The 12,227-nt window shown below is 42.8% G+C and overlaps 1 protein-coding gene across 1 annotated transcript in view; it reads right to left on the bottom strand.

Annotated features, from left to right (window-relative positions):
- CADM1 (cell adhesion molecule 1) overlaps nucleotides 1-12,227 on the bottom strand; it is a gene marked incomplete at its 5' end in the record, with an annotated part of 67,129 nt that overhangs the window by 33,026 nt on the left and 21,876 nt on the right. The window contains 2 exons of the mRNA XM_033171471.1: nucleotides 5,422-5,487; nucleotides 11,021-11,193. Of these exons, the coding sequence (XP_033027362.1) occupies nucleotides 5,422-5,487; nucleotides 11,021-11,193 (239 nt within the window). The remainder of the gene's footprint in view (nucleotides 1-5,421; nucleotides 5,488-11,020; nucleotides 11,194-12,227) is intronic.

Raw genomic sequence — 12,227 nt, 5'->3', positions numbered from 1 at the left:
CAATGTCTGAATCCACTACCCATTAATTCCACTGCATCTGTTGTTTAAAGTTGGGGGAGGAAGACTAGTACATGAACATTTTTGTAACCTTCTTGCTGTCTTAACACCACTCCATCTCAGTCTGTTGCTGTTGTTTTTTAAGCCATAACGTTGTTTTACAGGAAGGAAAACGGATAACATGTTCAGGCTGTGAGTGAGAGTGAGTTTTGGAGGAATCACGAAGTTGCTTGTGATTGTGCTGGTGCCCCTGCTGAAGACATAATGGAATCTCCATCCTAGGCATGATCCAACATGCCAGTTCCAGCACTAGGGACTCCATGGGAAGATGCTGAAGATGTCTTTTGTTCTATTAGCACAGAAACCAAGAGACAAACAGGGGAGGCTGCAAGCCCATGCCTGCAGTTGCAACACATGCACAAGCACTGATGTACTTGGGTGGAAGAACAATTGGTCTATCAGAGGAGGAGGAGGAAAGATAAACTGAACACACACACACACACACACACACACACACACACACACACACACACAAAATGTGCTTTGCCCCAAAGAAAAAAAGGGTTTATTTTTAAACAAATATTAAGAACTTTTTAATTATCTCGCAGGAAATAACAGCTGTCCAAATGGAACATTTCAAGGGAAGACTCCAGGGGCAATTTAAATTATGCAGCTTGCTCTGCCATATCATATTGTATGTCTTAATGAATAAAGCCACAAGGACATTTTTGAAGTGATATAAAAGGGTGGTGGGTTTTTTTATGGGGGCGGGGTGGGGAAAGCGGTGCTGCTTGCCAGGGAGAGGGCCAAACACAAAACGATTGGAACCCATCATAGACAAAGGGTTACCCAGTCAAATTATCACATGACATGCTGGGAAACGGATCTCTAGTTAGGGGAAGCTTGGTGGGGAGAGGATGAAGCATCCAGAGACTAGCCATCAAAGGCCAATGGAAAAATCTCATTCTTAATTACAATGTGGGCAAGAAATAAAATAATTTGTTGTGCTTTATCAGCAGTGCTGGAGTTTCTTTGCAGGCACAACTAACTGGGGTCAGGCTTGAAAGAAGGCATTTGGGATTAATAACTGCAGGCTTCTGGCATACAACAAATGACATTGCAACTATACTGTTAAATTTTCCCCACTCCAGGGACTATGACAAGGGGCTGCCAAGAACAGTGGGCTCATTATCACCTGCCCATCTTAATTTGAAGAGCTTGGGGCTTTATGAAGGTCACCCATAGCACCCAAACTTGAATCTGAGGTAATTTACACCCACTGGACTTTGCAGGCCTCTATGTGTTTGTATACAGTATATAGGTTTTAAGCAGGTGGCAATGTGGGAAGGGGTAAGAGCCACAGCAGAAATGATCTGTTGCCCCTTGAGGCTTTTAGGGAAGCATTTTTCCCTGTGACTACTGCATAAAATGTTGGTAATTATGCTAATTTCATTTGGAGAATGGTTTTCGGTTACACAAACCTTTAGCACGGAAGGAAGAAAATACATTCCTGGAGTTTTATACCGACATTTAATCATTGGTGTTTGGCTGCTGAAGCTTTTAAGGCTAATGGGTGGCTCTAAAGTACTACAGAATGCAGCGAGAGAACGGAAATTCATTTCTGTACCCATTTGTCAGGCAATAATATACAAGGCAAATTTAAGCAGGCAGCCTACTCTCTTGCGGAAAAGGAGAAGGAGGGGGGCATTCGGTTCTCTAACCTTTCATCTGTTTGAAGAGAGAGAGCCCAAGTTAAATTCCATGCAGGAAGGTATCAAGCCTTCAGGATAAGATAAATACGCACGCAGCTTGTCTGCTAAGACACAGCAACTCTGTAAGATCCCATCCATCACGGAAAAGGGGGGAAAAGAATGAAAGAAGGGATTTGACAAAGTTGTCCTAGTGGCAATCTCAGCTTAACTATGCCTCAGTGCCAGATCATTTGTTACCACCACAAGGGCACTTTGTGCCTAGGGAAGATGTAGCTCTTGAGAAACTGTATGCAGAAGATATAAGATGGCTGGTGTGTGGATGGAACGCCTTGAGTTAAAGCAAAGGGTCCGGAATTACCTTCTGAGGAGGCCTGACATTGGCTTAAAGAAGAGGAGTGGAGGGAAACGGATGCTTAAAAGCAAAGTCCATGCTAAATCCAACTAAAAGCAAGGGATTACCTGTGGCCACAATCAGGAGCCCCAATTGGTTCCATTCACTGTTTTAATCTTCTGCTGAAAGAGCAATGAGTAAGATACCAAAACCTACATTTCAACAAAGATGTCTACTACTTACCTGAGTTCCAGGACCCATTATGCTGATAGGCCCTGAGCTAGCACCATTATATCTACTTTGAAGTATGCAAATGATCCGAAGCCCTCCAACTCATTTGTATAGAAGGATGGCAACATTTTTATCAATCGGTATTTAAACACCTTCATAATTGCCCAAAATGCCATCAGCTAAAAAAAAAGGAAGAACCATATACAGTGGTACCTCTGGTTGCAAACGGGATCCGTTCCGGAGCCCCGTTCGCAACCTGAAGCGCCGCGTCTGCGCATGTGCACGGCGCAATTTGGCGCTTCTGCGCATGTGCGAATTGCCGAACCCGGAAGTAACCCGTTCCGGTACTTCCAGGTTCGGCGCGTTCGTATCCCGTGATGAACGCAACCTGAAGCAACCATAACCAGAGGTACGACTGTATATTTAATGTAAGTGCTTATAAAAACTGCAGAGGGCAATTACACCACCTGAAAAGAGGCACTGTCCATTCTCTTACACATATAGGAGGAAATGTGTGCCGTGACACACACACTTGTTATCTAGGAAGGAAGAGCTTTTTGCTTCATAAATATAGTTTTTACCCATATGTGAGTTTATGAAACATTAATCAATGGACAACTCATAGGAGTAATCAATTAATATTTCTCTCTCTATCTCAACACATACACACACAAACACACACATTAACACACACACAAGGAGCCTGTGGATTCTGGGAAGAGATAGAAGATTCCAATTCATCAGAAGAGTCTTACAGGGGAAAGGGTCTGCTGGGTTCCTGATTGTGGCTGAAGGTAATATAAAGAGTGATGTGGAAAAATGAGGAAGAGAAGGACACCCACACAGCCAACCACGCAGAAGATTGCATCTTGTCCACAACATTTCCTGCAATGAAACTGAGCCATATTATCAGCTTATGTGGAATTAGACTGTTAAAGCTTAAAAAGAAGGGGAATTTTTTTTCTAAAAAAATAAAATAAAATTACAACCAAAATTAGTAGCACCTGGAGGGAAGCGTTGTGAAATTAAAATCCACAGAATCGGCATGGAAATGGCATAAAGAAGTAGTCATTATATTAATAGATGACAGCAACCACAGAAGCAAACAGAGGGGTGAAAAAGAGGGATAAATCAGTTCTTTAAAAGATTAGTGGGTGCAATGGTTCACCTATATGGAAACATGGACTTTGGAATCCCATTGGTTTCAGCTGGTTTTAAAGAAAAACTGAGGAGCCAGAGCCTAACAAAGAGGAACAACAAAATGATGGATAAGAAGCTGTCAGTGACTAGCCATCTTCCTCCTACCTCCTGGTGTCCCTCAGAGGTTGGATGGTGCTGCAGAGAGAGCTAATTTACAGTCAATTCCCCCACCCATCCAAATACTGCTGGCCAGAGCTTTATTACTGTCCTTCCCCATGTGAGCAAGATAATCCTTCTTTATCATTCCAACTTAAATATTTTTACTCTGAGTTTTAAAGAGCACTCTGCTTCGCTGTCCAGCACCAACTTGGGTGCAGTTTTTAATGCACACATATTTTGCTTTGAACACTTATTCCCAAAGGAGAGTTTAACTCGATACCCAGTTGCTCTAAGATGTCCTCTCCCATCAAAGTTACATTTTCACTTTTAGGCGGTGAAAAAATAAAGCAGTATGAATGTCTTCTGGTCCAACCCATCAGATGCAAACACCTAGCCATGCAGAAAAAAGACCTCATACTGCAAACCCCCAGAAGTGGATATTCTACCCTGAGGTCATGGCAAGACCCCCTATGAAGGCAGAGTCTTATAGAGTGTACGGGGGAAAGTTAGTTGAGTCTGAACATACATTAGTGATTATAAAAGCAATACAGTTGCTACAACTTAATACACCTCACCATGACGGTTTAAACTCAGGAAGGCATTTCACATGAAAATGAGATCTGCTGGTACCCTCCAAATTGCATTTATCTGGAGTCTTCAGTCTGCTCCTTGCACAGGTTTATAAGGCACATGTTGAGGTTAACCTGTGGACCCCCACCACAAAGTGCTAGAAGGTAAATGGTGGGCAGGCCCACTCCATAATGCTGCAGACAAAGCAAACCACTCTGGCACTCTGGGAATACACAGAAACCTATAGGAGCTTTGGTTTCTTAAGATCCTAGAAGGAGAAAAGTGTAATGAGGCAAAAGGCTAGACAAGACAACAGAAAATGATAGCTAAGGCACACCGGAAGGAAAGGTTTTTGTTATTTGTACAGATCCATTAATTCTGAATCTCTGGGAAAGCAAAGCAGAAGACAGGGACATAAAGAGAGTGAAGGCACAACAACTGCCTGGAAGGTGAATGGCAACCTTCACGTTAAGCAAAGGAGAGACTGTAACAGGATCAAAGGCTGCCTGTGAAGAGAGTAGTGCAGTCTCACCTTCCGTACAGGACTCTTGTCTGGCATCTCTTCTTATCGAAAGCAAAATTTAAAAAAGCTGCAACAGAAGCATCATGGGGGTGGTGATGATAATGGAAGATGGATTTGGCAACCATGCCCGGTTATCAGAAGAGGGAGAGAGCAGCTCACAGGAAGGGGCGGGTGGTACAAATGATGTTTGATGGTGGTTGACTGTGTAGGATGTATCTTGGCTCAAAGTGATGGGTGGGAAGGCAGGGCAGGGGTTTAAAATTCAGAGGGAACTAGTTTAGAAAGTGGCACGAAGGAACTCTGTTGGTGTACGCTGTGCTGATGGCTGCAGGATACTGAAGCAGATTATGATAACTGAAAATCAAAACGAAATTAATTGCCTAATATAAAGAAAGATGCTTGTAAATATACTATTGAAGCCAAAGTTCAAAGTGAGAATCAGTGCTTTACGTTTTAAAGCATGAATAACTCAAACTGAACTGGGGTGGGGTTGGGGGGCTGGGCAATGCTGATTTATGGACTCCCTGAGCAGGATGTCTGAGACTTCAGGGACCTCCATTATCAGAGGATCATTTATTGGTGGGTCCCACTTTACAGTGCTAGCAAAACAAAACAAAATAAATTAACAGTAAGTGTAAAAAATGGGGTGACAGCCCCCCTTCTCTCCTCTATCTCCTCCCCCAACCTCTGCCCATCTGGTATTCATAAAAAGTAACACACATTTCTGTTTTTATCCATGGTTTATGAAGGTACCGTACCTGTGGTGGTGGCAGGGATGGTAGTGGTTGTGGTTGTTGTGGGTGGAGGGAGAGTTGTGGGGGGATCTAGATAAAACATAAAAAGGGAAACAGAAAAAAGCAAATTAAAAAATATGAGCAGAACATAAAACTGGTCAATAAATTAACAAAGAAGCAAAAATAAAGGATGGCGGTTATACCCTCTTGCCCACCCTTATGAAGTAGGTCTTAAGTATCGGGAGAAGAGGGCAGGCTAAAATGTGAGGATGGGACTCCATTAATTTGGTGGAGAAGCTCTGGATTAGGATGACTGAAGCAAAGCAACACATTTTCCTGCCCTCAAACATAAGGACAAATTGGTGGCAGTGGGGTGGGGAGAAGCAACACACAACACAAAATTAGTCATTGATACTCCAGTGACATGGTATGGGAAAAGCCTGGTGGGGGGAAAACCAATACAAATGAAAAACAACAACAACACAAAGCAAGTAAAAAAAAAGTTGCATGTTTTCTATGGCTAAGAGGACGGTTTGCAATGTATTAAGAACAATAATGCTTTATTCTGTCTTAAAAAAATAATAATCTAAAAATTAGGGGCTAGGAGTGGGGCAGGCGAGAGAGACCCTGCTGCGCTTAACAGACTAAATATCAACAGCAGATGAGTACGTCTCTCCCTCTGCCTTTCTCCAGAGCAGTTAACTTCATTATTCTCCCTCCATCAATACATCCCAGCAGGATATAAAACTACTTCTAAGCCAGTAATAAATACAAAAGGGAACGAGAATGTCACGACTAAATATCAAGTTGGATGCATGGAAGATTTTAGTGAGATTTCTTTTAAAATAAAGTCAATGTCTTTGTGACTTATAAATATTAATGCTCTGTCTGGGCTCACAGATTTTCCTCCTGTTTAATATATCACATCCCTTAATGGTCCCAACAGATAAAGATGAAGGGGATTTCTCCCTCCGCCATTAAAAAAAAAAAAAGGTAGGTGGGGGAGCACCATGTATAGAAGACGCTTGACCTGCAAAAGCCAACAGCAAACAATCTCAAGAAGCATCAAATATTTATCCAGAAGAGACAGCATCACGACTTCATAAAAAGTTACTGGGTGGAGGGAAGAAAAAGGGAGAAGGGGGGGGGGAACCCACCACATATCTGTGCCCAAATGATCAAACTGAATGTGTTAAGTAGAGCACCAGACTTTGAACTCAGGAATGAATCCACAATAATGGAGCATGAAACAGTTCGGAAGCTTTTGATTTTAAATTTTATCTCGAGCATGTCAAACTTCTCATCATTGACACATCTGCTACTCTTTCATCTCCGAGTGAGCTCTCAGATTTTCTAATTAATACATCCAAACTTTAATTATGTGCTTCACCTTTATTGTGTTTGGCACAACTTCCTCAGGAGATAGGAAACATCACTTGGGTGCAGCATCACTGAGTGAGCAAATGTTTGCAACCACTCAGATGTCTGGATCAACTGCAATACCAAAGGGGTCAAGGGCTCCATTTGGGAAAACCTCCAGGCACTCAATTCAGCGCTCACTTAAGTGATGAAATCAAAGGAGCCGGTGGTCTAGGAATAGGAATCAGAAGGGTTGGGTGCTCCCTATGGCACTGGTCTTCATCTGGTAGGTCAGTATCCGCTCCTGGGTCGCAGCCTGATCTGAGATGAGTGGCAACAGTAGCACTACCACCAATGCACACATATATGGTAAAATAGAAAAAAAATGGGTCCCCCAATGCATGTTCAGGTTGGAAAACTTGGAAGATAACTACGGGAACTGACACAAAAACTTTGCCTACAACACCTGACACTTGATAAGAATTGCCTTGCTTGATCAGACTGGAGGTTCATCTAGTCCAGTCAAGTATTTAAGTACCGGTATTTCCGTGAAAGCCAAATGTGGCCAGGGATTACACACAGGAGAGTGAGCTAGCTGGCAGAGATAGGAAGGGTCCTCTACCAGACCACTTGGTTTCTGAGCTATCTCCTTTGAAAGCAGCACAGAAACACCAGAGAAGGCCACCAAATAAGGGGGTAGAAAGATCTGGCCCAAGGCATTTTAAAACTAGTATGCTAAGCTTAATAGAAGCCAGCACGGTTAAGCTTCCTCTCCTCTGTTGCACGCATGAAAAACATAAGGTACGTAGCCTCCTAGCAGGCCAGTACAATTTTTGCAGTCTAGTTATTTTTGTCGATCTTTTTTTTAAAAAACAACAACTGATCTAATCCTGCATTTACCCTTCAAATGGGGCCAGTCAGATGCTGAGGGTGATGCCCAATCTCTGTGTCCAGGGTCTGATACTCAGAGACAGGTGGTCTCTCGTCACAGAGGTGCCATTTTGATGTAGACCTCTCCCTTCCCCCATGAATCTGCTTCAAAATGTCATCAATGAATTTACACTTATGTACAGCAACATGTCGGGTGCCTCCGCAATCCTGTTGCTAACACATTTATGAAGGATGCAGTTCCCTTTCACACAAACTTTACTTGGAGGTTTTTAAGCAGAGGTTAGATGGCCACCTGTCACGGATGCTTTAGCTGAGATGCCTGCATTGCAGGGGGTTGGACTAGATGACCCTTGGGTCCCTTCCAACTCTATGATTCTATGAGTGCTACCTGCAGATCCTACTTATTCAACTGAGGTAGATGCAGAAGAATCTATTGGTCAATTGTGCCTGGTACATTAGATTCTGTGTCTCCCACTCAGCTGTACATGGCAGGGGCTACTCTACACGCAGAGTCATGTTTGACTGGGAACAATGCGTGGTTGGTTTACTACCTATTTTTCCTGCTGCCAGAGACTGTGTTGAAATGGGTGATTCCAAGCAGGCGAAGAAGCTGGAAACCAGTTTTGCCTGGTGCGTGTTTATAGATGGCATTCTCCCATATGCAATTAAGATGCCACCAGAGGAGTAGCTGTTAGCTGGGCTTTGCAAGTTTGGTGCCGAAGGTTGGCTACGCTGCTGATAATTTCTTAGATCCTTTGTTGCTTAGATATATTTGCATGTTAATTTTTAAGCAGAGGTTTGATGGGCCTCAGCCTGAGACCAGGAACTTAGCCAAGACTGACATACAATTCAGGTCAAGGAGATCATCAAGAAAATGAGGGCTGCTCCTTCCTTCAGATGATGTCAGCAAAGTTGACCTCTGCTGTAACTTTCCACAGGAGAGGAGATTCCGGGTAACACCCCCCCCCCCCGGGTCAGAGAAATAATGCAGAGTACATTGCCAGATATCCAGCTTCCACTGCCAGTGCATTTGGCTGTATTAGGCAGGTACTGAAAGAAACTTTGATTTGATGCATTTCCAGGGCACAATATCTTCAAATCCATGGACCTCTAATTGGCTCATGCAACAGAAAACCTGATTAGCAATAGCAAACACCTAACAGGTTTTGAGTGATCTGGTGACCAACGTGGGGTCGTGGTGTTGTCTCCTGAGCCTTCTCAATTTTTAGCTTCACCACTTTTTTCACCAACTAAACTTGCAAGATTTGGCAGGTATGTCAGCCTCCCCTGAGGTGTTCCCATTGAAAATGGGCATAGGCGGTAAAATATTTCAGTTTTGATTGAAAGCCTTGGTTTTTGGTTGAGGGGAGAAAGTATCAGTCCAAAGTTTTTCAGATACAAGGCAAGAGGAAATGGTGGCACATATGTGGAATGGTGCATTTGAATTTGAGGGACTCAGGTATGGGCTTTATTCCATTATTAATTTTATCTCTCCTCTTCTCTTTGAAAGCATTTGGTTGTTTTCAGTGAAAATCCTACTATTTAAACATTTTTCAGTGTAACGATGGCAAGGACAACCGTCTGTTCAACTCACCCATGCGAAGCTGTTCTGTAGGAAGGATCAGATTGTTTGGAAATGTTACTTTTCTAAATCCTAACTTTAAAAAGATTTCCCCCCCCCCCAAATATTTCCTAAGACTTGTACACATCATCAGATATGCACTGTCCTCCTAATCTTTCCAGCCCAATTAACTTTCATTCACAAAGTTTCACTTCTCTTGCACTAGACTTAGGGGCAGCTATGGTGTATATAATCACACAAGGAAGTCAAAACACCTTCTCTGGAGCAACCACACAAAGGTAACATCATCAGGAAGGCACCTTCCCACTCTACACCATTAAAAGGTTCCTACCTGTTTAAGTACGCACAATTTTGATGGATGGGCAGGGGAAGAATAAAGTACGCAGTTAGCTGACCTTTACAAGTACAGAGGGGAATCTCACAATGCCTCTCCCTGGGTGAAGACTGCAATTGGTGGGTTTCATGCTTTGTGCCCCGAGCAAACAAATCTACTGCTCTGCTCCAACTCTGCACTTGCAAACTAATGTTAAGGATGGAGGCCCGTGACGGTTGGCAGATTATAACAACTTGGAACAGTGCACAGGGTCAGAAGCCCAGACTGAGCTGCTGCATAACAAGCATCAATATGCAGAGCAACACTAAGCTGCTGGAGAGGGCAGACTTGGAGGCTGGGGGGCTGCGGGGAGGTTAGAGAGGATGCATGGGAAAGGAATGACTGAAGGCAACTTACCCATTAAACATTCTGAAGCTGCAACATTTACGACAGAGCCTGCTATATAAATTGAATGCCCTACACATGTGAAGTGACATTTCATGGAATGGGACTGCAACCAACAATCACCCCCTAAAGTTTTCCTAGAAAGAGTCTTCTGGAACCGAGGGGATTCAGGAACACAGTGATCTGAAAACAACTGGCTCTCATTATTAGATGCCTTGATTTATCTGTCCACACTGTCTGCACCACAGCCTACAGAGCAGCAATGCGTTCATGTCACACAGAACACACCAGTCTTCCCAAGGCTGAAAGGACCGCATTCTGAACGGTAGCTCCAGGGTGGGTGGGAAATTATTTAATTTTTCTTTTTGCAGGCTAGGATTATTGCTATTTATGCCACAACATTTTAAGGAACAGTAAAAAGAAACTCAGGAAAACAGAATTAAAGCAAGTACATAAACGGCACTTTTAAGAAAATGCCTTTGCAAATGTTTTAGTGCCTCTTTGGCAGCTGAAGACAGGCAGAATGAGACTTGCCTTTCCAGACTGTGTGCTGGGTTACATTATCTGCACACATCTTCAGTTATTTAACTTGCTAAGAAGGCCTGGCTTAAAATAAAAATAAAATAAAAACTCCCGTGCTCATTTTTTCAGATGCTTCTGAAAAGACTTCACTGGAATACAAATGGAAATATGGCTGAAGCTGTCCTGAATTGTGAAATGAAACAGGATGACTCCAAGATGTTTATTGCCCTGCCCCTCATTGCATCTGGCAACTCCCATTCTCTAAACCAGCACTTAATGATAGTGCAGGCAGTAATGGCTTACTTGACATGGGAAGAAAACACAGTCTGAATCAGATGGGGGAAAGAAGACAGAAGTAAATAGGCTTGGTTTTTGGGGGGTTTTTTTGTGTGTGTTTTAAACAACCCACTCACTTAATGTGCCGAGTTTGAACAGTTATCAGAGGCTGCTTTCTCCATCAAACTGCTTGCTTATTCCATCCCCCGCCCAGAATATTTGACAGCAATTCAGCATAAAGACACCTGGAAGAAGGGTGTGTTTGTCTCACGTACCGTATACATAAAGTGTGTAATCGGAAAAGGACATCCCCACTTCATTGGAAGCCTTGCAGCGGTACGTGCCGTTATCGCTTTTGTTTAGGCTGTTAATGTGGAGGTTTGAACCTGACACTATAACGTGTTGAGGCATCTCGTCGTCTACTCTTAACCATGACACATCTGTAGGCCTAAGCAGGGAGAAGATAAAACAAAACAATAACCCAAAATGCATTACTAACCCTTTTACTTGCATGTTAAGTCACTGTCATAAGTAGCATTTCTTTCTTCCTGTGATATAGTTGAGTTCAGTAACAAATACCCAACTTTAATGGGCAGGGAGAAAGAAAGAAAGAGAGAGAGAGAGAGAGAGAGAGAGAGAGAGAGAGAGAATATGCAATTGGAAAAGCAGGAAGGCTCAGAATTTTCTTTGTGGGGGCACACACAGGAGGATGCTTGGGTATTATTTCTCAGCTTTGAAATTCTATTCCATCAAAGTCTTAGCATCTTCTGGAAGCAACGCAAAACATTTGTTGGAGAGAGACATAACTAAGGTAAATCAGTCCATAATGTCCTCCATTTCCTTTGGCTGAGAACACCAGAGACATAATTTCCAACTGAGCAATCATCCCCTCTCTCTTCCTCTTCTCACACAGGATTTAGAAAAAACAAGTTTAAAGCCACAATATGCAAAGCTTTACACATACCAAGTGAAGGATAATATACCACACACAGGAATAAAAGGGCTCTGCAAGATACATCAGTTAAACAGAAAAGCTCAGGGAAAGCAGTGCACAGTTCAATCCTATGCATTTACTTGGAAGTCAGCTCAACTAAGTTCAAGGGGAGTTACTCTCACGTAAGCAAGCATTAGGATTTCAGCCCTAGATCTGAATTCATAGTAAAAGATGATGGATAAAAAGTGACAGAGCCTGGTGTGAGAGGAAAAGAAAGTCTTCTGTAGCTAAAAAATTCAAAACAGTAGCATATTGATCAGAAATGTCTCTGTTAGGGTTCACTCATTAACACAGACACTGAAGAAAAGGCCCAGGAGCAAAGAAGGAAAATACTGGAGGGGAAGGTCAACTTAAAACTGAGCAAAATCTAAGCTGTGTTCACCATGGAAAACAAAATCAGAGGAGAGGGAAAATGTAAGGGCAAAGCCCTTCTTATTTTGTATTGGTGGGGAGAGACCTATATTTTCTAGAATCTTACCCCAAGCATT

This window comes from Lacerta agilis, chromosome 15 (genome assembly GCF_009819535.1).
Source record: "Lacerta agilis isolate rLacAgi1 chromosome 15, rLacAgi1.pri, whole genome shotgun sequence".
NCBI classification, from domain to species: Eukaryota; Metazoa; Chordata; class Lepidosauria; order Squamata; family Lacertidae; genus Lacerta; species Lacerta agilis.
This window is presented reverse-complemented; position numbering and strand designations above follow the sequence as displayed.